This window comes from Fundulus heteroclitus, chromosome 18 (genome assembly GCF_011125445.2).
Source record: "Fundulus heteroclitus isolate FHET01 chromosome 18, MU-UCD_Fhet_4.1, whole genome shotgun sequence".
NCBI classification, from domain to species: domain Eukaryota; kingdom Metazoa; phylum Chordata; class Actinopteri; order Cyprinodontiformes; family Fundulidae; genus Fundulus; species Fundulus heteroclitus.
In genome coordinates this window covers 18,682,659-18,709,642 of record NC_046378.1, presented here as the reverse complement: position 1 = coordinate 18,709,642, position 26,984 = coordinate 18,682,659, and the positions used below count along the sequence as shown (strand labels likewise).

Sequence of the window (26,984 nt, the reverse complement as noted above, 5' to 3'; positions counted from 1 at the left end):
AAACCTTCTTGTTGAAATTCAGCAAAGCCCTTTTCTTCAATAATTGTAGTGTAAATATTTTCCCTTCTGTATGTGTAGTATGCGCCCCTGTTGGTGATTTAGCAGTGTTTGGCTATCGGTAAATTTCCCCAAGCACTCATGATACAATCTCAGCCCACCTCTGTGTGTTTTGAAAGATAAGGAACCAGGCAATAATCTTGTAGTCCTGATAAGACATGGAGCGGGCTACAGAAGGGCCAACCACACCCTGTCCTCCAACATGACTTTCCAAGGGGGCCATTTGGCGAAAAAAAAAATGACCTAATATCCGGTATGGAGCGGAAGTTGATTTTGGCTGGCAGCGGCAGAGCATTCCTTGAGAAATATTTCTAACTTTTGAGCTACCCACCCATCTCCTCGTGAGGTGTGCGTGGAAGGAATTAAATCACAGAGAAAATGGGAAGCAAATGGTATTAAAAGCATGTTTTCCTTTTCTAATCAGTGCAGTTTTGGATCTCTGCATTGCCATTCATCATCCATACTATTGCCAGCTTTGATGGGGGGAAAAAGAGAGCTAATTAAGGCTTTTACAGACTTTTGAAATAAAGGGAAAGGCTTGATGTAACCACGTTTTTTGGTCCTGCTTCACAGCAGTGCAGTAATGAAGCTTTAATGCAGGCCGTGATCAGCAGCAAATTAAAAACAATCAGGATTACCCTTAAATCCTGATTTTATGGTTTATGTCTGACTGCAAACAGACAGCGGCAGATCATTAAAAGCTTTGGGTTAGTAGATGTCCAGTGGTTCATGCTTGATTAGCACGTCATAGACCTTGTTCGTGTGTCTTGGATTTCCCTGCCTTGCCCTTGTCGGACATCTACGCAGTCCAGATCTCCCATGCATGACCCAAGCCTGCTTCCCAGACACTAATCTAGCCCCAGCCATCCTTTCTAACATCTCTGCAGTGGGAAAGGCAGCTCTCTACGCCGCCAAGATCTCCAGCTCACTCCTGCAGAAGTTTCGTGCCCGCACCAGGTCTCTGGTTTATGTAGTTTTTATGTATATACTGTATATATTTTTTTATCGCAACACCATGTCTGGTTTGAATTTGGGGTTTCCTCCGTCTCTGGTATATAACAAAACGTTTTTTCAGTAGGTCATGTAACATTTGCAGCGCTAAATGAGTTTTATACGATTTTAAGGCGGCAGACTCCTTGATCTAAACCCTTCCATTGTAGCTCTGGCTGTGTGTTTGGTGATGTTGAAGTGATAAAAGGACACGAATGATTTTGTACGGCACTGAATCTGCATGTGCTACTTTTAAGCTCTGAACTTTTCAAAAACTTCACCCGTTGGCGAACCTCACCCAGTCCAAATCGGTTCCGTCGCCGTTCGGTTGGTGCTGCAGGAACAACCCTGATAAAACTATTTTCCACTAGTGAACCTTGAACTGATTCATTGTTTTTTTTTTCTCATCATCTTTCTGAGTCCTAGTGTTATGGACATCTGCATGCACATAAAAAGAGCGTCCAGTCATTTTAGGCATAAATCAGTGCCGCGATGCTGCATTCCACACATACACCTTGCCTAGCCTGGATCAGAGAACAGCAGCTGGATGTGTGAGTAGCGTGACTGCAGTGATTTGCACAACAGCTCGTGCAGAACCTTGTAAATGTTACACTAATTGTGAAGCCTGTCAGCTCGAAGCTTTGCACTGACAGCGCACTGAAAGCTGCAGAGAGGGGGGGGGTCTCTGTTCCCATAAACAGCTGTTAAACATTGTATCTTTTCCTGTGTTGCTGCGAGCAAAGGTTGATCCAGTACTTATGGCATAATTACCAGAACTTGGCTGTCGTGAGCAAGCTTCTTGTCTCTTTCAGGCAACTTGAAGGCAGTTAAAATGAGACACGGGTTTACTGTTGTCGCTGTCAGTGGTTGCTTCATGGCACCCATACAGGAAATACAGTCATATTCGATAAATTAGAATATTATTAAAATGTTCTTATATTTCAGTAACTCAACTCGCTAAGGGAAACACATTATGTTTTAAAGCCTTTCTGTTAATTATGATTTTCTTTCCTCCTCAAGCTAATAAAAACAGCATTTGAGATTAGAATATTGTATCAGACCAATTAAAAAAAAAAACATTTTCATGCAGAAATGGGGGCTTAATGAAAAGTTTTTTTTTTTTTTTCAAAAGGTACTTTTAATCTGGCAAACAAGCCTCTTAGAAATGCATGTTCTAATTTATTCAATATGTCTGTACAGAACGGTCTGTGTTTCTCTACAGCATGCCAGTCTAAAGCCCTGATGAAAATCATCTTTATGGCTCTAATATATTGTCAATCTCTGTTAATAATGGCGGTCCTCAAGAGCTACACATGAGAGAAATCTTTCATTTCTGTTTTAGCCCTTAAAGTGCTGTGCAGTCAGCTTTTGATTAGAGCTTAGCCTCTCAAAGCCTGGAGCAGGAACGTTCCCGCCGCTTCCTTCAAAATACCAGCTGCTTGTTCAAGTCGATTACACTCATTTCAGTTCGACTCAATTCAAGTTCAGTTTGATAAAATTCTCTCCATTGCCGTAAACTAAATTGCAAAAAGTTCAGTTCATGCCTGTTTGGTTGCAGACACAGATTTAAGTTAATTAAAATCAAATTTAAAGGCCAAAATCCATGAAGCACAGTTTAGTATAATGTTATTTACATCCGACCAATTTGTCGAACATCTGCAAATAAAAAAAAGACGGTCTGGCATGTGAACCAGGAGCTCCACTGATGCACTGTGGGAAATATGTATGCAATCCTCTGCTGAATCTACAAGATTACTCTCTTGCAAATAGAAAAAAAAAAGAACGGTCTCAAACATTTATTATAATAGTTTTAATTTAAGGTGGCTAGACGGAATATCAAGCAGTAAAATAAGGTTTTGATCCTGAGGCAAAATAAGACTTATAAATTGGTGGGAAAATCTTTGTTGGCAAGCACACCGCTGGGACATCCATTGCAGGTTGTCACCAAAGTATGAAAACATGTCTCTGAAGGGATTTTTGGCCCGGTCCGGTTCACAGAGACTCAAAACCTAAGCTTCCTGCACAGATTTTTACATAGAATCCATTATGGTTTTGTTGTGGGATATCCATGGTGCTTATTACCAACCTCATCCCAGTTAATCTGACTGAGCCATCACCTTTACTCCCACTGAATGGAAAGCATCAGAATAATAAAAAACATACAATTAATGGCAAAATCAAATGTTTCTTGCAATAATTACAGCAAGCACAAATTTTGATAATGAATGGCAAACGGTCGGTGCATGAAAATGTCGATCGGGGAAAAAAAACAAATCAAGCTGCAGAAGTGTTTGTGGAAAAGAATTACATTTGGGTGACAATTTGTAGCCTTTAAAAGTCATTTTCAAATCTTAGTTTGAATATGAAGCTTTCTAGTATTCAAATCGAATATCTAGTCTGTTGACCTCCTGGTGCTTCTTCAGATTCGGGTTTGCATCACGGTCATCGTTTGAACCAACAACACACGACCTCGTCTGCACCACCACAAGGAGAAAGGCGGAGAGATACAAAGATCTGATGGACATTATGAGGACACACTGTGTAACACACAAAGGATGGAAAGGCCTAATGATGCTTGTGACCAAGCCAAATGTCAAATGCATATATCACTTCTTTCTCATCAAAACAGAATTATTTGCACATTCATTTGTGCAACACACATACTTAGAGAGGCTGCTGAAAGAAGGAAGACGGATAGATTGAGGTGAGGACAAGAGCGCTTGGCCAAGAGAAGATGAGCTCGGAGGAGGTTCAGCCTCTGGAACGCACATGTTTTTCATTACTGAAGCTCAGACCTGTCGTCTGAGCTGCCAGAGACGAGAAGAATCTGTATATGAATGTGCATGAGCAGAAATATGCTCGTGATCCTCATATGTAGGCAGTTACGAGTTTGACCAAACACGTTTGGACAGACCGGCGTGAATTACTGAAATGGTACTTGAGCCTGTCCTGGAGGCATGCACTTTTCCTTTCAGCACGATGGCAGCCATACACACGCATCCTTCAAATAAACTGTGAGAAATGGCTCCACTCTCCATTCATCTTGCTTCTCACTTTGTGTCCCTAATCTGTCCAACATCGACTCTCCACATGAAGCACTTATGATCTCGGAACGTGCGTTTGTATCCGAGCCACAGCGACCCCACAGGACCCGGCCCACCCAGCGCAGGCCCGGCCAGCGCAGCTTGTTTGTTCACATTAGAAGCTCCTTTCGTTTCTTAAACAAGGTTTCTTGAATGGGCTCTCAAGGTTTTGTTGCAGCCATCTTTAAAAGTCTTTTGTGAAAAACTGATCTGCAGAAGTCACTATTGGAGTGAAATAATCAAACGTGGACTCTTCGGAAGGACTTACTGGGATCTCATGAGGTAGAGCGGATTTCGCATTAAGTCTTTTTCTTACAAAAAGTGTGAAAAACCTGAATAAAATGGCCGCTTTTTCATTCATCTCTACTTCGTGTCCTAAAGAGCCGTACATTTCATACAGGTGTGTTCTGGAGAAGAGATCTAAAGATTGCAGGAAGTACGCTCAGGACCAGACTTGCAGCAAGTCCAAGATCAATTTGTGGCAGTGGCAGGTCGTAGTGGCACTTCCGGTGACAGGTCGGTCAGCCAGAGCGTAGTACTGGCAGCTGCCACTAGGGTGACAGTCTTTAGTGGCAGCTGCCAGGGGAGACTGCCACCCTACTGGCAGGTGATAATGGCCAGTGGCACCTTCCACTAGGGTGACAGAGTGGCACTCCTGCCACTAGGCTGTCACATCCGCTACCATGTCTACTGCCGCCGTTTACGGGGCTGCCAGAGCCGGTTTTCGGCAAAAGACTTAGTTATATGGTCGCTAGACAGCTTGTTTTTTCGAAACTGTGATGTTATTGCTTAAACTGTATTAAACCTTTCATAATGTGACATTTACGTGATGGAACGAAGCCAATAAGTGGCCAGTGGCAGCTGCCACTAGGGTGACTGTCACCCTAGTGGCAACTACCAGTACTACGCTCTGGCAGCCCGACCTGTCACCGGAAGTGCCACTACGACCTGCCACTGCCACAAATTGCGCTTGCTGTCTCTCCAGACTTGGGCATCCCTGCTCTGTACTGTACAGGGATCCATGGTGGTGGGATCTGGTCTTTGGGAACGCCAGACAGACTGATTTGAATTAGCCCGTTCACCAGTCTGGTCTCTGTGTGTTTGCTTCCCTACTTTGTTTTGTTTGTTTTTTATTAGCAGCATCGATAAATCTCTTGTCTTGCTTTTAAATCCTCTTTTCTAACAGGCCTGGAGCTTGGACAACTATCTTTATCCATCTGGAAGCACCGCTTAAGTGCTGTTTATGTGGTGTGTTTTTTTTCTTCCTCTTATTGCCTTAAAAGCTTACGAAAACAGATCATGAGCCAAAAAACTGTGTTTCAGTCATTTGTGAAAGTGTACTGCGGATTGTTAGATTGGAGGAATGGTTTGTAGATTTGTGGCTGTCTAAGTAAATTGCAGTGCGGCTGTGAGGGATTGAAGAGCTGGGAGGTCCTTATAACTTTGTAATATTTGGGACACACATTAGCTGTACCGGATTAAGTTTTCTTCTTAATGATGTGTCTGTTAGAAATCAATCTGATCGTTGATTCCTAGAAATCTAAAATGTGATTCTTGGAAAGCTAAAGCCAGCGGCTGTACAGTTTTCACATATTTGTTTATTTAAAAGAATATGGATTTCAAAATGGTTTGCAAATGGAAAGCATTTTCTGTAAGTTTTGGTTATTGTAAGAACTCAGATGACTTTCTTTGTTTGCGTTTAGCTCGAAGTGATGTGAGTCAGTGTAATTATCTCATCTCAGTCAAGGATTTCTCTTGGATTTTTCTGTATTTATCAGCCTCAGGGTTGGGCTATATGACCTTAAAAATAAATTGCGTTAACATTACATCAGTGTGTGCCCTTAAGGCCTCAGACTTATGCTGTTTTGATAGTCCATGGAGCAATATCTCTACATTTACCGTTGTGAAAAAGTGTCTTACGGACCTCTTCTCTTTATGCTTTTTGATCCCTCTTAAATGTTTCTGATCATCCAACAAATATTGGAAAAGTATAACGTAGCTGAAAACAAAAAGCAGTTTTCAAATGATTATGTCATTTGTTAAGAGAAAATGCTAATAATCCTTTTCATTTGTCATTGCAACATACAGTTTGTTGAAATTTGTCCTGTGCATTTAACCATCATTTTAAGGGAGCAGTGGGCTGACACTGTGGTTCCCCGAGCATGACCCTTTTGCTCTGAATGCGTCACACAGTGGCAATCTGTGGGATTCAGACTCTAAAGGCACAAGGCCACCACTGCCCCAAACCAATCTAGCCCTTTGTGAAAATTAATCACCCTCCTCATTAAATCATATTATATTTCGGTTTTGTTTAAAAAGCCATAACCAAACATAATCACCTCCAGATTAGCCAAAATAACAAAACCCTTAAGTAAGACCTATCTGGCATTTAGAAACTTTCGAGAACTGATAAGAAACAAAGCAATCGGCATCCATCAGCTGGAACGGGTTAGAAAGTCGTTTTTGGGGACTCCAATATTATCCAGAAACAGAGAAAAGATGGAAAAGTGCTCAACCTGCCCAGGGGTGGTTACTGACCAAATTTACTCAAAAAAAAAAGACACACACACACACACATCAATGACTCAATCAGGTCACAAAATAACCTAAAAAAACTTCTCTAGCACTTAAGCACCCTGTATGCTTGAGTTGAGCTCAGTGATTTAGCAAAAAGAAAGAGACTAGAGAAAAAATGACATGGGTGACTTCCAAGGCCAAAACCACTGCTGACCAAGAAAAAAAAAAGGCCCGTCTCACATTTCTCAAAGACCTCTGGATGCTCCCCAGGATTGGAGAGAATTCTGATGAGACAACAGTGAAACTTATTAGGAAGTGTTTCATCTGGCGTAAAACTAGCAGCATTTCAGAAAAAGAACATCGTACTGACAGGTGAACAGAGCCGTGGTTTATTTGATGATTAAAACCATGAATTTTGCTCTCGGTCATCCTTAAAGAGAACATCATGCCATTAGTTTGGGATTTTAAGCTCAGATGTTCTTGGGGTTTTCAGCAGGAAGTTGATCTGAAGCACACCACTAAGTCCACCTCTGGATAGCTCCTAAAAAATATTAAGGTTTTGCGGCGACTTGGTCAAAGTCTGAAGTTAAGGAATGTGGTATGACCTTAAGCTTACCTTTAAAGCTCAAAAAACATCCAATGTGACTGAATTAAACAATCCTGCAAAGAAGAGTGAGCCAAAATTCCTCCACAGAGATAAAAAAATTATCATTAACAGTTGTTGCTGCAACAAAGGGTGACACAACCTTTTATTAGATTTAGTTGCATATTTCTTTTTCACAAGGTTGGTAATCTTTGTCTGCTATTAAATCTTGGTAGATTGTTTAAAGCGACGTTCACACAGCAGGCAAATCCAATCGTTTTGCCCACATCGTGGCAGTGTGAACGCCCCGCTTCTAATCTTTTCACCCCCAAAAAAAAAAATCTGATTTTTGCCACTTCCATATGTAATACTTATTTGGGTACGTACCGAATTGTCTTGTCGTGTTTCATCCATCTCTACAGCAGTAGCAGTCATGGCGCCACAAAAAGCCATTGATAGCAGCTGTGCTGATTTTTACCTTTCTTCTTCTTGTTATTGTGGTCTTAATATTGTCTGCTCCCATCGCTCAACAACCTCCCAATAATGCAAAGACACTGGTGTACACTTTTTTTTTTCAAGGTGCTTTGGTAAACACTTCTAGTAACAATTAGACAGGCCATTACTTCTGTAAGCAGTGTGCTGCTCTATGTGTTCTTCTGTAATCCACGCAGAACGCTGGTCACTTTGGGGTCTTGAACCGTTCAGACAGAAGTCTGATAGCGATCGGATTTAATTAGTATGAACAACCACGGGGGAAAAAAAGAATAAAATAAAAAAAGATTTCAGCAAAATATCAGAATAGAGCATCAAGACCTGCAGTGTGAACGTAGCCTAAGTGCTAAAAACCAGCAAAAAAAAAAAGAAGAGATCTGTAAAACGGCAAATTTTTTTTTACACGTTGCTGTAGTTGTAGCAGACAACTTGGCATTAAAATGCTTTATGTGACTTCTGCTGGTGATCACAGCCTGTGAAGAATTTTGGAAAGGCTGACACAATTAACCTAGCATCAACTTTTAAAAGTAGCATATACCCAGGAGGAGCTCATCTCCTTTTTCCAACCCAGAGTTGTCAGGAAAGCTTTCGGTGGAATCGTAGAAAGATGCATATGTGCTCCATCTGTGAGGTAAAAAAATAAAAAAAAGACCCACTTGGCCAACTTTGCATACCATGGCCACAGGCTGGGTTTGTTGACTGGTTTTCTCATCCTGTGTGTAATTTGCACAGTTGAACATCCCTGCAGATGGAACGCAGCGAACAGAAATGATCAGTCTTTCAAACTGCTGTCCTCACATGTATCCAGTGCAGTGCTGGAACCAGATGGTATGAGCTCTGGATAAGCGGAGTCAAGGCTCAGTGTTGGCAGAGGAACTGTGACATTCCTTTTGGAGGTGGATAAAATGTAAAGCAAGGCTCTCATCTCTTACAGGAACAAGAAGGAGGGAGAAACCTTAGCAGGACTTTAAAGTCGGCGCTCGGTTGCGTCTCGCTCTGTTCAGAGTCGTGGCGTAAACAATGACATCAGATAAACTGTGGATCGGCCGTAACGCATGGAGCTCGAATGAACACGGCAGAGATTAAGAGCGAGGGATTGAGCTCCGTGCCCAGATGTGTTTCGAATGAAGCTTGCGATGGCGAGAGACCACAGAGAGTAGGGCCGAGGTGAGGTCACGCAGCAGCAGACGTCAGCGGACGTGGCAGCCGGCTTTGGCAGCACGGTGGCGGTGCTCGTAATCCCAATATCATGCTGGGGCGACTTTAACGGTCGGGGTTCGTTTGGAGCCCCTTCTGAGAAGTGCCCAGAGTTGATATAAGTGCTCTGATGCCCAAGTTAGCTGATGAGACTCTGGAAAAAGATTGCCAAATTTCCTTCATCCGTGTTAGTTCCTGCTCTGTAATAAAAAATAAAAAAGTGCTTTAGCTTTACAGCGTGATGCAGAAGAATATAAAAAAAATTTAAATTGCCACCCAGAGCAGCTGAGATGGCAGGTTTATTGCACCGATTTTTACCTGGACACTGTCCTAACCAGAGACGTTAGAGACGGCTGTTGAAAGGACGTCTGGCAGATTTGAACCGGAGGGTCATCTGGCAGAGAGGGCTTGCTCAGGCTTTGGGACCTCTTGTCGATCGTGTCAATGACTGCATGGAAAAGGAAACGAGAAAACAATAAAAAGGCTTGCCGCCAGAATCGGACCGGCTCACCCCGGGCGAGCGAGGGAAAAGGGCTTGTGTGCAGCGGCGTTGCTGTGTGAATGCATAATTAGTCCCGCATGTGAACGGCCCTGCTTTTCCCCAGCCCGATGCCCTTGACTGACGGCACGCCGAGCCTTGAAGTGACAGGGAGTACGGGAGGTCACCGGAGAGGAAGCGAGGGAGAGGCTCGGTATGTCCACTTGTCTCACGCAATCTGGAATCACCGCGGCGCCTCAGATCATTCAGCTTTCATCCATCTTTGTCCTTCGTCGCCTTGTGAGAAATCATTCCGTCCACCAACTTGGAAGGGAATCAGGGTGATAATTTGATATAAAAAATATGATATCATCACACTTACAGACATAACGAGAGGCTCAGCTTTTGAAGTGAAAATGTTTATGGGACCACAGCCGAAGAAGAGACTCTCCACCTTGTCAGTCACCATGAAAGGCCGATTCTCCCTGGACCTTCTGACTTTGAAGGTTTGGTTCATCTTCAAGAAGATATTCCATCATATTATGTAAAAATGCAGCATTTGATTGCCTTGTAAAGGGCTTTTTATGCCTGTTGTGCAACAATTTAGTTTGGCTATGACTACCTATTCATAAGTCGGGGAACCACCTGATTATCAGGAATAACTCCTAGCGTCTATTATTGATTTATGAATATGTGCCTGGTGAGGTGTGATGAAACAGAACAATAGATAGAGTGAATTCACACTCTGGCCTTCTCAAACACTAAGTCCTACACACTCATACAGAATAAAAAGAAAACAACCTCGCTCCAACATTCAAGAATGTATTAACAGAAAGCTTCAACCTCAAGTAAAATAATTCAGACAAGCAACTCTCTAACCCAGTGATGGTCAAACTGCGGCATTTGCATAATTTTGTGCCGAGCCCCGACTGCAGTTCAAGACCGATGCAAATTAGGCCCACCAGCACAGGTGGTCGATTTTTGTTTTCTATTTAATTATTTTTTATTATTTAGTTATTACAGGGACAGTAATAATAACATAACATCTCTGTCAGTATACAAGAATTAGCTAGAAGGCTAAATTTCACCTGTAGTCCCTAGTTAGATGTTAAACGTCACCCTAAAAAACAGTAATGAGAGTAAAACTACATATTTATGTCAACAATGTACATGAAAATGTACATTAAAAACATACTATTAGACGACACATGCACAAGACAAGATGACAGGAGTGGGTCTAATTCTAAGTTAATGTTGACAACTCTGATTAGCAACAAGTCATTTCTTCAGCCATGACTTAAGTAAATTTGTTTACGTTTCTGATGGTCATCCAGTAGCAGCAGGACCAGAAAAAGCAGTTTGGCCAATTGTACTTTTCCTAAATGGAATAATACAATCTACCTTCACTGCACCTCTGGTTCTGCTGTGATTAGATGTTTGTATACTGGAGAAGTGTGTGTGTGGGGGGGGGGGGTGATGAACCATGTAAAATTTTATAGATACACACATAGGTTTATCTATAAAACATTTGACCATGTTTTACCAACTGAGTAAACTGTATGATAGTATTGGACAGCAACGATACCTGTTTGTTCTCTATAAAGGTCTTTTATAGAGTTGTAGCATTAGCTTGAGACCAAATGGGCAAACAATAAGTAATATGGGACAAAATCATAAAATGCATGAATATTTTGCTGCTTCTAAGGACATCTGATGGCAAATGTGTCTGAAGTTACTGAGGATAAATTTGATCCGATTGCAGACTGGTTTTGTGTATAACTTCAATGACAATTTTTAATCAGTTACCATTGGCCAGATATTTCTAATCAGACACAATCTGCATCCTTTCTCCTGAAGCAAAAACATCTGACTCAGGACTAGAGTTACTGTTGGATTTAATGAAAAACATCGCCACTGTCTTTGAAGCATTTAACTGCAGACAGAAGTGTTTCAACCAAGCTGTGATATTAACCATAAAGTCAGTAAGCATCTCAGCCACCTGGGAGGTTTTACTACCAAGAGTATAAACAATTGCGTCATCAGCATAAATTTGAACAGATACTGGGCAGAAATGGGATCCAAAAGGAAAATGTTAGGTAGAACATGTTAAATAGGAACACATGAATCCTGTGATTTAAACCCAAAAGCAAATATTGGTACATCCAAATCTCTGCTTAGTTATTCCTTAAACCTTGCTCAATACAGCACAGTTTTCAAAGAAAAAGAAATGACAAAATCCTATTTTTGTTTGCTGAGAACAGAATTGAAACAAATTGTTTTAAAATGTTTTAATAGAGTCCAAACTATTTGCAAACTGGATGCTTTATTACTGTAATCTGATAAGACAAGCATTCAACATTTTTTACATATGCATTTCCTATATGACAAAAAACATTAACTGTATTTGTTTAATTAAGATATTGCATGCCTAATATATTGTAAAGCTGGTAACACAATACTATTCCTTTGTGATTTAAGTTTTTACCTTCTCTTGCCACCCACGAGTAATTTTGGCCCACATAAAAAAAAGAAGTTTGGATGCCTCTGTTAACACTAATAAAGTAAATAATGATAGGAACAAATAAGAATAAAGCTGAAACACTAATAACTAATAAAATAACAATACAGTGATGTCAAAGGTCAGAGTGAATATGAATATCTTACGAGGGATTTGTAGTGAGGCCAAATTAGCTTTAAAAGCAAAAAAGGAACAACAGTTTCAAACAAGCAAATAATAGTGCAAAGAAGAAGTGAAAATTAAACGTTATTTTAACAAAATAATGTTTTGAAAATCACAGTGACGGAATGGAGTGATGGACTACCAGGAGGGCGGCTTAAAATGGATATAGACTCACAATTTTGGCAGACGGACGGCGGGCGCGATGATCTCACATCGGCAATTAGCAGTGTAGCTAACCACAAAGAAAACAGCAACTGTGAGGCTATTTGGCAATCATCTGTAGAGTCATCATGTGTCACCATGAGGATGGTGTGCTCAAGCCGCTGCATGTTGGTCAAAAAGATCCGTTTTGGTTTAATCTGACCAGAACACCTTCTCCCACAAGTTTGCTGAGTCCCACACGTGACAAAACTGTAACTGGGACTTTTTATGGCTTTCTGTCAACAATAACCGGCTTCTTCTCACGTTTCCAAAAAGGCCTGATTTGTAGAGAACACAGCTAATGGTTTACCGTTTGAGAGATCCTCCCACCTGAGCTGCAGCTCCTCCAGAGTTACCAAAGGTCTCTCAGCTGTTTCCTTAATAAAACGCTCTCCTTACCCAACTTGACAGCTTAGATGAGCAACCATTTCTTGGTAAAGTTGCACTCTGTTTTGACACGATAGTACCGAATCCTGCTCTAAACCCCTCCACAACCATCTTCCCAACCTGCCTGCTGTCTTCCTCGGTCTTCATAATACTGTTTTTTCTCGGTTTTCCAACAGACCTCTGAGGCCTTTACAGGACAGCTGGATTAAACTCTGATTATTTACTGTACCTATACCTCTATGTGTACACAGGTTACTTCTAAAGGAGTGGGTGCATGCGATTTTATTTAGGGACATCTGACTAAAAGGAGATGAAGACACAAAACTGACTTTAACTTCTAAAACATAAAAAAAAAATGTTTTATAAATGGAAAAAAAATACAATTATATACTACTCTGTGTTAGTATGTTGCATAAAATCCCACTAAAAGCCACTGAAATTGGAGGTTGTAACGTGAGAAAATGTGAAAAAGAGCCATGAATGGTCTGCTAAAGCATCAGGGCCTTGCATGTCCTTCCACATCATGCCTCTGTGCAGCTTTCAAGTCCCCTTTTCTTTGCAATTTCTGTGGTTTCCAACTTAAACACAATGTTTAGGTTTACACAAGCAGGACAATTTATCATCCGTCTGTCACCCTCCTGTCACACTGCACACCAGTGCTGGTTACCAAATTAAAGGGGTATGTAAGGCGAGCCCTTCTCCCTTGGCACTTTACTGAGCAAGCAATTTGTTTCTATAAGCTTGGCTGATTACAATGGGGACTGAGCTGAGAAAACAATCAGAAACAAGTCAATGATATTTCCTGGACACTCCGAGAGCTCCAGACTCGGCTCTCCTCACGTCTGCTGTCAGTTAAAGTGGATCCTTGCCATGAAATTCTTCACTCTCATACATTAAACCCTTCACCAGAGCCAGCGGGTTCACGAAGCAGAGAGAAAGGGGACAGATCGTGGAAGGAGGGGGGGGGCAGGAGATGGGAAGAAGCGAGCTATTACTTCTATTCGCTTCTCACGTTTGGCTTCCCCTTGCTACTAACGCCTGTCGTCTGGTCGGCGTAACCCCCTCAGACACGGAGCTGGAGAGAAAACAATTGGGATGGCGAAACAAGAAAAAGAAAGAGTCTGAGACTGTGGAAGCTGTTTTGATTAATGGTTCTTGTATTCCTCTGGTCCTGAAAGCGAATTACCTTACCTAACCCCAGTGGAGAATGAGCAAAATGTTTTAGCGCAGATTGAAACCAGATATTTCTTTTCACGGTGGCTTGCGTCCATGGCTTGTAATGGACCCCGGTTTGAGAACATGGCAAGTGACTGAAGGACTTGGCCGCGCAGTGTCTGGGCCGTTTCACCCCGGTATCGATCGTCGCTCTGAGGAGTGACGTGTTCGGTACAGGGAGCACACTGTAGGTACTCATCCCAGGGCTCATTTCCATCGCTCTGTTGAAAAGAAAGAAATACTTGTTCTTACTGAGATCATTCCTAAACAAGCAACAACAAATGACTCACCACTGTTGGGCAATGCTTTGTTGGAACCCTGTTTCCCCCCCCAAAAAAAAAAAAAAGTTGGGGCGCTGCGCACAAAACAAATCAGGACAGCTTGCAATCATTTGGTGGAGAAAAAAAAAAGAGAGGGAATTTTCACTTGAATTTTGTACAAAGAGTAAATCAAATGTTTAATGTGATACCAAAGACACATGTTGAACACTGTTTCATTCTTCCTTTCTTAAAACAACAAGCTTCGGGTTTTTTCCACCGTAGCAGTTCCAGCGCTTTAACCGGGGGCCGGCGCCGTAATCGGTTTTCAACCGGTTCTTTTCCGCAATCAGGGAATCAGATGGATGCCACATCGTTACGTCACAAAAAACCGCCTCGTGCAGTTATTGTTTTATCATCTGTCACTTCATCGCCACAAAAAGATGCCCTGAAATCACCATCACACTCATCCCATTTTTAAAAAAAACAAGCCTTGTTTGTGGCTGCTTTAACAACCCTGGCACTATAATCTCTGATCTGATTGCTACCAGCTGTAGGGAATAAACAAGGGATTCTTCATTAAATGTAGCAAATGATCACATTAACGCTTTAAACGTCTAATATTTGTCATATTGTCTTCCTTGTAAGTCTCAAATCTATCAACAATCATTTAAAGGGGAATGTTCTTTATGTCAAGGAGCTATTGTGAACTTTATAGAAAGCAATGATATTTATCTAAAGCAGCTGGTTGTCTGGTTTTGTACTTTTTGTCTATATATTTCCTTTGTGTCTCCGTCCTTTTTTTCTTTTCCCCTTACTCTCTCCTCATTATCCCTCTCTCCCCCTGTCATGTTTGGCATCATTTTTGTGTATAAAACCTTAACAGCAATAAAATAAATCATCAAGGGTATAAAGCCTCCCTTGGTAAAGCAAATATGTTCGGCCTAACTACGGCAGCCAGAGCACTGTTCTGCTTACGATGAAGACGGACATGACAAGATGAGAAAAAGAAAGGAATATGTTATGAAAATATATCTATATTGAGAAACACAATTTTGGCACTATAACTAGAAATTTCATTACTGTATTATAACTATCAACAATTAATCTATAAATTATCACTCTAAATATTTAAATCATAAGGTAAGGACAGAAATAAAACCTAACCTAAACACATAACATGATACTCAAAGGTATGTTTCATTTGGAGACTGAAGATGAATGTTCAGAGCATCAATAGCTGATTAAACTTCTGCCATTTTTTTCTCTCTGAAACAGAAACACAAGGTGGCCCATATGATACGGATTTAAATTTATGGAAGTTTACGGAAACAAAAAGTAGGAATGAAAAAATGAATGGGAGTTTCTGACACCAGAAAGCAGACAAGCTGATCAGAAAACAACGTACCTTTGATCTTTCAATGAACTGGGTCTCTGGACCTGTGGTGCTGTGTGGATCTGGGAAACTCAGCCTCCAGGCGGTGTCGGACGTTTTAATCTGCCTCCAGAGTGTTGACCATCCGGTGGATCTTCTCTTTTGAATCCAGAATCAAGTTGGTAAAAAAAATTAAAAAAAAAGGCTAAATAAGCCGGCTCTAGTCTCTGGTCTCTGACGTAGATGTGTGGGGTGAAAAAAAGTTTGCTGGAGCCCGTTTTAACATTTCCAGAGAAGGAACACTCTAATTAAAGGTCTACTGACAAACAGATCTTCTAAAAGAGCAAACAAAAGACACATTTATTTTTGAAATCTTACTGGATAAACAAAATAGGATCACGCATTTGAAGGGTATTATGTGACGTGTATTGACGTGCATCTAAATAAATGCTTAAAAGTTTGCTTCAGGGTCACAAAAGATGTAGAGTTTTTAAAATGCTAGATAAACGATTTGCTAAATAAAAGGTTATTATAGCTCAATCTAATATGGCGGCGAAGGCCTTCTCTTTGAATCTCTTTGAAGAGTGAAGGGTGTGCACTGGCGTCTTTGTTGCAAGACGGCACTCATCAGGACAGAGACATAAGAGGCATAAGTCAGGCTACAACATTTTAATTGCTGGTGAAGATTCTCAGTCATCCAGGTCATGGTCATTACAAAAAAAGTAAAAAAAACAAAGCAACTGGACTTATTTTCCGTAGTTGAAGACGTTTCACTTCCTCTCCAGGAAGCTATCTCAATTCAAAAAGTCTGGAGTAATGTGCAGTACCAAGCTTTATACCTACTGCCTAACAAAGGCCTTGTAATGGCTTAGACAACATGCAAATTCAACCGAATTTGCATGTTGTCTAAGCCATTACAAGGCCTTTTAATTGTTTTTGGTCTTCATGAGCTGGTCTCCCCCATCGGACCAAAACGATTCCATCCCTAAGGCAATCTAAAAGTTGGTGTTGAGGTAAAACCAGTTTGTCTGTGCCAAACCCGGTGCTTATGGTGGGAAAAAAAAAGGCTGGTTTGAAGCGAGCATGATCAACGGTTTAGGAGTGGAACGACTTTGATTCGACAAACTCCCCTCAGTAAACTTTTGTGAACAGAGAAGAAGAGTTGCTCTTGCTCTACAAACGCTTCAAGGGGTTTATTCCAGATTTGTGCTCGTGGACCTGCTTCTGCATCCGCCACTGCAAACGAGTGGTCTTTTCTGGATGGAAACTGACCGAGAAACAATGTTTCTATCATGTTTTTTTTTATTTTTAATCTAAACAAAGGAAAGTGTGATGCATGGCCACACTGCATCATTTAACTTCTACTTTCCTCCCCTTGGCTTTAGCCCTCACCTCCTGGGTAGGATCAGGTTCCTGTCCTTTCCATCTTTCATGTAGAGTATTGATCTTCCAGCCCAAGGATCCAAAGTCAGAGTAGCTCCCAATTGGTCCCTGGGAGTCTTGTTTCGTCTTGAGGGTCATGCAGAAAATTAGGTGTAACATTGGAGTACGGAAATCTTTCAGGCTGGTTAGCAATCAGCTAAATACTGGAAGCAAGCCCCAAAGAAAACTGAAGATTTGATATCGGGCTGCTGAGTGCGTGGCTCGTGACAACAAACAATGTCGCAGCAGACCTCCAGCGCGTACATTTGCGCCTGTAATATTAGTCGTCCAACAAAAGCACGCCGGTTTTAGCTAACAAGGTGGTGTGAGAACGACTGAACAGGGAGCCTTTGTGGGAAAACTCAGTGGACGGATGCCAAACCAATGAAGGGTCCTCGCGCCTTGACCCTGAACACGTCCCACCACCGCGGTATTTTCGTTACATGGAGGCAATTTGTTTTCACAATGTTAGATGATGTCAGAACCGCAGAAAATAAAGTTGTTGTTTTTTTTTTGTTTTTTTTCCTGTGGAAACTTTTGTGTTTGTGCTCAAGGCCTTCACTCATGGTCTCACATAGAGATCAACACCCCGACGGATCCAGCTCTGCGTGTCTGCTTCTCGTCTCCTCATCTCGAAGCTGAGCGCTGAGCTCAGCAGAGCAGGTGCTGGGCGACGCTAAACAAACCCCCGCCCGGAGCAGAGCATGAAAGCACATGTGAGCGCAGGTGATGGACTCAGTCCCCAGAATCCTGCCGCTTCTCCCTCTGCTCCTCGCGGCGTTTCTCTCGTAGACCCGCTGTCAAGCAAAAACGCGTCTTAATCTCCCGTGAAACATTAGTGGAAACCGGCCAGTTATGTTAATTTTCTGGTATTATGCATCATCCATGTTCAGTGCATGTTGTTCAGAAACTTTCTTGCAGCCAATAGTTTCAGGGGATGTGTTCAGGACAAGACGGTTGTGTTAGCACGAGAGCGAGTGGAAAGTGGAAAACCCTCTCGGTCTGATGAATGCAACAGCTGATTGCACTTCTTATTACCTCAACATGTGTTTAAAGGAGGTTGAGAAACCTTGAGGAATAAAGCTGAAAGAGACAGATTATCTCTAACCTGGGCTTGTGTTGCATGCTCTCTGTGCTGCCAAGGCTTTGGCAGGACCTCTGCCCACATTTGTTTTGATCCACTCTTGATCTCTCCTCTTATCTCTGGCTGTACTTTCCTCCTCCCCCTCCTCCTCATCAGGACAGTATCCTCACCCCCAATTGGCTGGACCGGCTCCACCCTGATCTCTGTATCCTGGTGAATAGTTTCCCATGCACAGTTATTCTCACCCCAGACTTCTTTTTTTTTTTTTTTCTTCTTCTGACTTTCGGATGTTGATGAAAGTGAATTCCTTGCTAGACAAACTTGTTGGCAGCGTCAGCGTTTCTCCTGGTTTAGAAAGAGAGTCTTTGTTTTGGAGAGTTGTTGTATTTAAGACAACTTTGTTTTGATTTATTCCTGAAACTGATTTGGTTCAAATGTCACTCACATGCAGTCCAAAAAAGACTAACAAAGTCTGAAATCTGGAGGTAATGTACTGGGCTGTGCAAAACTCTTGAGTCCTCCCTGATTTTCTCATACCTCGCTTCCAACAAGTCAGACTTTCTTGGAATATTACTTGGGACCTTACCAATAGTTCTCACGTGTTTTTGAATATTTTCTTTAGGAGTTTGGCCGCTCTTTCTCTAATTGTTTTTCATTTTTCGGAGGGATGCTTGTTCGACTTGTGAACGTTTGCCAGAGGTCATGAAGGGGAAGCATCCCACATGTGGAAGAGCAGGTGCTCTGGTCAGACCAAAATGTAACTTTTTGACCAATATTCAAAGCACTATATATGAAAAACTAAGATTGCACCCCACCAACCCCATGGTGAAACATGGTGGTGGCAGGATCATGCCGTATTGACGCTGATTAGAGCTGCTAGTAGATGGATGGAGCCAAACACAGGGTAAACCTGCAAAAAAGCCTATATGAGGCTGGAAAATGTTTCAGACTGGGACAGAGTGTCCCCTTCCAGCAGGAAAATAACTCTTAATATTCAACAGAGCTATTGAAGAATGATTTTGCTAAAAGAATGAAGACCCAGTCGAAGGTTCAGACTTAAATCCAACTGTTTGAAAACATAAAAAATGTGTCTCTAGTAGCTTTTCATCCAATGTGACTGACTTTGCTATTTTTCAAGTACATATTTTTTTCAAAAGGGCACTTTCCAGATGTGCAAAACTGGTGGTGACAACATGGTCCTGCAAAATATTAACAAAGAGGAGCTGAATACAAATGCACAGTACATTTTTCAGATTTTGTTTGTAGAAAAACATTAAAAAGAACAGTCAACACCATGTGAAACTTTTCTTCTATTTCATAATGATCACCTACTTTGTGTTGGTCTGTCAGTTAAAATCCCAATAAAATACACATCAAATGTTATGAAAAATGAGAAAAGCGAAGGGGGGTATGAAAAGTTTTGTCATGGTCGGAAAATGAGTGTAAAATCAGTAAAAGAAGTCTAAAGAATTTTTTTTTTTGAAAAACCTCCAGAAAGCCTGAAAAAATAATGGTTAAGAGACTACTTTGAACGTTTAGCTCCTTGGAAGCAAAATATGAAACTCTTGGGCTGGTTCAAAACCTTTGCACACTGCTGTATGGTAACTAAGGGAAAGGTCCATACTGTGGTATTTTTCTGAAACTCAATATATCTAAGCAACATACTAAAGACTTACTGTAAGTGTAAACTTAGCATCCTTTTTTCCGATGGGATTTTCTAAGGATAATGGACTCTAGTAGGGAAGATGTGCAGCAAGTGGCCTGACCCAGACGTCAGACATGGGGCAGCAGTGTCCAGGACAACCTCTGGATGATGGTTTATCTGCTCCACTCAATGAGCCACGCAGGATTTTTAAAACACATGGCCGCGGGTCTTATGACAGGATGTCAGTAAGCTTGTTTCAGGCCCCATAAATACACGATAAAACCAGATTTGGCATATATCATTTTCAAAACTTAGCCTTAGTTGTGGCTTCTAATCCTGCTGAAAAAGCAGCTGGTGAAGATTTTATTTTCATGTTTTTCTTCACCTCTGCCACCCCCACACCACAAACCTACCCACACGCTATATATATATATATATATATATATATATATATATATATATATATATAGATAGATAGATAGATAGATAGATAGATAGATAGATAGATAGATAGATAGATAGATAGATAGATAGATAGATAGATAGATAGATAGATAGATAGATAGATAGATAGATAGATAGATAGATAGATAGATAGATAGATAGATAGATAGACATATCTTCAAATGTTTAGATCCCCTACATCCAGACTGAAAAACTGGTTCGATGCCATCCCTGTCAGGCGCTATGCTTAGTAAAAAGTCAGATCTCTTCCCTTGACAGAGCTTGAATCCAAAAATATAAATGCAATACATATGATCTTGTCTCAAACGTCACTGAAGTATTTTCTTTATAGACATCATGCAGTTATTGCATGCTGTGGAGAGACTTGTGATGAAATATTGAATGAAGGGTTCTAAAAGCGTAATTGAGGCTGAAGGAACCTTGAGTAACTTAATTTGCAGCTCAGTAAAGTAAAGCATGGTTTCAGTTGCGCCTCCAACAAAGATTTCATTGAGGTGTCCTGATGGGGGCCAGACAATCCTGGGGAGGCGCACAAAAAAAAAAAAAAACGCAACCCCTAAACAAATTTCAGGGGTTTTTAGTCTGCCGTCACATATCGTATCAGACAGTGAGGTGGAGGTGAGGCACTCGAACGAGACTTGCTGTGAGGGCCAAAAAGTGAAAAATAAATGAATGATCATTATGTTGTCATCATAATAGTTATTTTATCATGCATGTTAAACTGCCTGGCCAAGGAGGATTCAGTGGGGGGGGCAGCAAATTTACAGGGGTTGCCATTGAACCCCCACCATAACCGGCCTGTGGCAGCGCCACTGCATGCTTTTTATCTCCTGATCTCCTACTTTTCTATTAAACTTATTTTATCCATATTTGTCGTTTCTTTTTTTGTTTGTTTGTTTGTTTTTTTGTCCAGGTTATGGAAATCTAGGAGCTGGGCTTGGTAAGCATTTTGTTTTCTTCAATTAAAACTGAATTGGTTTTAGCTATCCTTTGACATTAAAAGGATGTAATGTCATGTATATCATCACTTTATTTTTTTAGATGATTCCGTGGTGTTTATCATTAATGTGTGTCTTTCAGGCGGTTATGGGGGATATGGTGGAGGTGCTGGGGGCTTTTTCCCGGGACAAAAAGCAGCCAAAGCAGGTACCGTGTTTGGTGTCTTGGTAGAAATTTTGTAGTATAAAAGAGATGAGATTAAGAAATGATTTGGAGATGGACCGACTCACTGGGGCCTTGCTGCAGCAACGGAGGCACTGATCTGTCATTCTAAAGAAAGAGCCGTGCCAAAACCTGATGCTTTTTAATATAGTTGTCTGACACGAAGCATTTTAAGTATGCTTGTCCAGTCAGTGGGAATGAGTGCCCCCCTGTGGTGGGCACAATGTTATCATAAGAAAATCTTCCACACCAAGAGTGGCTAATAATGCTCATTTTTTATGGTTTTTTTTAAGTAGTCCAGACTGTATTTGACTATTTCTAGTCTATTTCTAACCTTACATAGGCCTGTCAGGATTATTCTCTGCCTAACAGAGATTTTTTTAGAGACTGTATAAGAAAACTGGCATCTGAAAATTTCCAACAAAGTTTATAAAACTATCTCCCCACCAGGTTGTGCGTCAGTGTTATCGGTCGGCCAGAAACAAGGGGAAATAATAAAAATGTGATTATTTAAAAAAAAAAAATCTGTAACTAATTACCCCAAGTCAACACGTTAAAATCCCACCCCAGTGTTGGAAAAGGGCTGCATCTAAAAGTTGGAGGAGGTAACCTTGAATTAACTAAAAGTTGTCCTTCCGTCTGACCGAATCTCAAATACAACAAATGGAAAGACTGATGGTGTCAATTGTTATTTTGCATTCCTAAAGAAACTGTTACGGGCACATCAGTGATGTTTTTTGTTTTGTTTTTTAATCTGGGGGCTATAAAACTGAAAGATGAGTGTCGGGCCTATATTATACTTGCAGTTTTTGTGTTTAATTTGATTGCTTTGCTGATATTATGCATGCTGGGTAATTTGACGTAAAAATACATTCTATTTTGCTGTACAGTCCTCACAGCTTCTCTGTGAGGACTGTACAGCAAGAAACATTGTCTCTACCTCTTCTTCTAAAAAAAAAAAGCTTGTTTTTCTAATAAAAAAAGGAAAAACCTGCGCTTTCAGGTTGTCTGCGTAAAACAAGAGTTCGAAGCAGTAAGACTTTCCATGTTGATTGTAGTTCTGCTACATCCACTTTCATTTCGCTCAAAGCGCAGGGCCCATTCATTCACCTGCTCAGGGAAGAAATGATGAACAGAAACTGGAACGATATTCGGCTAATTTGGTTCAGTTTGTTGCAGCTTTTCCATTGCGAGCCTGCTGGGAAAACAATAAAGAAGCCAGTCTTTCCAGAGGTGATCACGACGGCCGCTCTGAATCTCTAACGCTGACAAATGCGGCTGACGCTCTAGTTGCTTTATGGACAGGTGCAGGAGGCCCCCGTGCATCCACCAGGAGGTCGTTCTCAGCCTGTTGGCACACTACTGCACAGCCTGCAGACCGTGCTGATTGAAGCCCTCTCAGGCCCTTTCATAAACGGACATGCTTGCATGTTTTGAAGAAAGCCAGCGTGTATGTTGTGCATTAATGGAAGCTTAGCATAAAAGCCGCGTTTGGCAAGCGTGTACATTTTTATCATACACTTGTAAACCCTGGACGGTCCTGAACCTGCGCAGAGCTCAGTCTGACGTTAGCATCTGGAGCGTGTGCATATGCACATCGGCTGGCTCCAAATTAGCCTGACTGATTAGACGTGAACTCACGGGGGCCTCAATCATGTCCAGGGCTGCTCCGTGGCAAAGAGCCTGCGCTTAAATATTGGTTGGCAGCGAGAAAAACATCAGCCCCTGGAATCAGTCTGTTCTGCTTTCATGACACTTAAAATAACAATGCAATTCTCCGGAGCAGCGCGGTGGAGAAATTCCTTGCCAAACTTTTTCTCACCAAATCTCCCAGACCGCATACTTTCAGGCAGTGCGCAACGTCTGTCCAGTAAAGTATTGGGAATTTAAGATTACAATTTTTTTTTCGGGGGGGGGTTTAAACAAATAAACAACATGTTTCATCCTGCTGCAATGCTTTTGTCCAACAGAACCTGACAGCTTATTTCCTATGAAAAGGAGATGGCCAAAGAAATGAGGTACTCGACGGGGCAAGATGCCATGGATTCTCCCCGTCTCTTCTGATTAGAGCAGAAACAAGCGTGGCGCTTTTTGTCTTGTGATGATGACGGACCGGTGGAGCCGGATTAGATCCTGAACTATTGCTTAGTGAACCTGTTACATCTCAGAGAGTATCGTGCTCGCTGTTAAGCGTGCCCGGGGACCTCTATTGGTCGAGGCATGTTGCTGGGAAAACGTTAGAAGGTGGAGGTGCAGCTAAGCAGATTACAATTTTAACGAAAAGGTCATTTATTTCAGGATTTCATGTCCGATGTAAAACACATATTCTTTAAATCCATCACACACGATGGGATTTATTTCAAGCTTCTGTTCCGGTCACTTTTGATGCAGGCCTGAAACAATTTATCGGATTATGCGTGATTAATCCAATTATTGAAATAATTCTCCGCTAGATTACTAATTGAATAATTGTTAACTGGAGTATACAGACTCTACATTATGGATCAACAGCCTTTTTAAAACTGAGAGCTACTTCATCTGTATTGTGTCATACGAAGGGCTACCTGTGCTGACCTTTGAACTAGAAGAGTAAGAGCTCACCTTAACTTTATGCAATATAAATATGGTTTTAATGCTTTTGGCATTTTTAAATCTTTGTAAATACAAGTATAATTAAAAGGGAAGAGCAACTTGTGGGTACCACATATGGTCCTTGGGGGCTATATGGCCCGTGAGCACCATGTGGGTGACCCCTGCTCTAGAATATGCTATTTGCTAAGAACAAACCACTCAGAGCAGTAAATAAGCCAAAACTGTCAGGATTCTTGAATCTTTGTGCTTCGATTCAGTTATGTATGATGTTATTGTATCTATTTAGGTTTTTCCCCTGTCTCTCCACCTTGGGACTCCACTGATTCAGTTCACCTGTATCAGTTAATTAGCCCTCATGCCACTCGCCTGTTATCCCCATTATTTAAGCTCCTGATGACTTAGTTCTGGCCTGGATTCTCTGTTTGTTCTCACCAGTCTTTGTAAGTTTTCAGTAAATTAATAAATAAGCTCATTCCTAATGGCCCTGCATCGCTCCTGCCACACGGGTTCTAAACCATAGCACTTCATGAGTAGAACTGTTCATAAAATTTGTTTTTTTGCATAGGATGAAAAATCTTTTTTGTCTGTAAATGTGCTCTTATACAGAACTGGATAGAGCACACTGTTGCTCACGGTGTGCTCTGTCCAACCATAGTAGTGGAAAGTTGAGTGAAAGGAAAAAGTGTGGTAGAGAAAGCATAACCACAACCACCTAGGCTAAGGAGAAAAGGGTTGGGACTATTGCTCGGTAGTCCAGAGTCCTCGTCTCATCCATTTATTCATCCACCCATCTATTTTTTTATACATGCTAAATCGTCACAGGGCTACAGGGAAGCTGGTGTCTATCGTTAATGGTGAATATGCAAGAGGCATCCTCTTTTCAATCGAAAGTGCAATTTTTATTTCATCTGGAGTTAAGTAAGAGAGAGAGTTTTCTTATATTGCAATTTCTGGGCTTAAACATTTTTTACAGAAATATTCCTTGGAAATATGAGACTCTGTCATGAAACCTTGCAATATATGATTTCATAGGTTTACTGAAATAAACTGCCATGCTATCCCAATTTATTAAGATGTACGTATAAACTCAGTTTCTAATATTCTGTATTTGTTTCTGTCTTTATTATTAGGGACCGGGACAGGAGTAGGGCCTGGAGGCACTGGAACTAGACCCTCAGTGCCTGGTGGAGGCAAGACATTCACTCCATTTTTTCCTTACATTATCATTATAATTTTACTTTTATACAAAAATCCCAACACTGGCTTTGTTTCTTTTTACACGCCAAATCTATCAGCCTGACGACAGCATGTTTGAACTCAGACCAAAGCCATTTTCTTAATGTAATGTAGAGTAAGAAACAAAAAAAATAAATAAATCACAGTTTGGAAGAATAAATCCGTTGTCTTCATCTCAGCACTTCGACTAGAAACTTGCTGTTTTAGCCAGGGTACATGTCACTCCCAGCTTGATGAGCCATGTAACATTTTATGTGCCTTTTTTTTTTCTTCTCTTCTCTTCCAGCACCTGTTATCCCTCAGACGGGCCTTCCAGGAGGAGCCGGTGGTGCAGCGGGAAAGAAAGCGGCCAAAGTGCCAGGTTTTGTAGACTCAACAATAAACTCCTCAGGCCGAAGACAGACAGAAAGCAGCACTGTGCCGCATTAAAGACAGGCTCTCATTGCATGTGGCAGATGTTGGGTGCAGCTGGAAATTCATCCGTAGTGATTGAAATCCCTGCCGGCTGACTGCTAAAAAGCTTTAAATGGGTATTTTATTTTAACGAGACAAGTTACTGGGTACAACTTTGACACTTAAGACAAGAATCAAAGAGACTCTGGGCGAGCGCGTGGATGGTTTTACAGCAGCCTCCCTCATTGGAATAGCTGGTCCATGTTTTTCACCTAAAAATCTTTAAAATAATTTAACAACATAATAGGATGTCATCAAACTCTTTGATATTTTACTTTCTTTTTTATCTGTTTTAGAGCAACATGTATTTTCTGATTTAAGAGCTCGACTTTCAGTTTTACATCCAGTTGAATTCTGGTACATGACTGCCACCTAGAGGTTCACTTTTAGGCTAATCTCAAGACTATAAAGATTTTTGTATTGCTTTATTACCATCATTTCCTTGGCTCTGTTGAAAGAACCCAACTTCTTCCAATACTCTGGCTCACCTGCAACCAAATATGATCTTACGTGCCTTACAAAGTATATAGAACAGGAAACAGAGGATATTCAACGAAGAGCATTGATCAGCTATGATGGAGAGGAGAAACAGGGACAAGATAGATGCCTATTATATACAGATTCTGTAAAATAGGTTTAATCTCAATGAGCTTTTTCCTGGTTACATAAAGGTTAAAATAATAAATAAATAATATTCTGGTGTCCCCAGTTTAGATGTGGCGACTACAAGATGCTGCGGTTTGCTAACTGGGAGCTTTGATCAGTTTTAGACCACCCCTAATTTCCTCCTCACGGTGTAAGGCAGCCATTTAAACTCTGGTTCACTCCCAGCCTTGTCTTGTAGCAAGTAGCTATAGTGCCTTGTCAAAGTATTCACACCCATTGAACATTTATAGCCACAGACTTCTTTGATGTATTTAGTTGAAATTTTATGTGACTGATCAACACAGAGCAGCGCATATAAATGAGTATTGGATAATAAAGGATATGTGGTTTTCAAATTATTGTCTGTTTGTCTTTCGAACACTCAAAGCTCGTTCAGACTGCATGGAGAACCTCTGAGAACGTCAGGTTTCAAGTTCTCCCCACGTATTCTCAATTGGAATTACATTCGGACTTTGACTAGACCATTGTAACGCTATTCCTGTGGAACATGGACCTCTGCACCATTCTCTAGTCTTTTGCTGCCTCTCCGGATTGTTTTTGCTCCATCCATCTTTCCTCTAACTCTGTTGACCTTCCCTGTCCCCGCTGAAGAAAAGCGATAAGGCAACATGACCCTAACACCACCGTGTTTTTATCTGGGCATAGGGGTGTTAAGGTTTTACACCTCACATACGTCTTTCCATGTAGGTTAAAACGTGACCAGAACCACTTGGTCCACATGTTGCCGCTGTCCTCCACATGTCTTGAG

At 41.3% G+C, this 26,984-nt stretch overlaps 1 protein-coding gene across 1 annotated transcript in view; it reads left to right on the top strand.

The window, feature by feature from the left end:
• Nucleotides 1-26,984, top strand: part of elna (elastin a) — an 88,998-nt gene that overhangs the window by 21,632 nt on the left and 40,382 nt on the right. Inside the window, exons 6-9 of the mRNA XM_036150135.1 lie at nucleotides 21,042-21,068; nucleotides 21,209-21,274; nucleotides 25,012-25,071; nucleotides 25,404-25,478. Of these exons, the coding sequence (XP_036006028.1) occupies nucleotides 21,042-21,068; nucleotides 21,209-21,274; nucleotides 25,012-25,071; nucleotides 25,404-25,478 (228 nt within the window). The remainder of the gene's footprint in view (nucleotides 1-21,041; nucleotides 21,069-21,208; nucleotides 21,275-25,011; nucleotides 25,072-25,403; nucleotides 25,479-26,984) is intronic.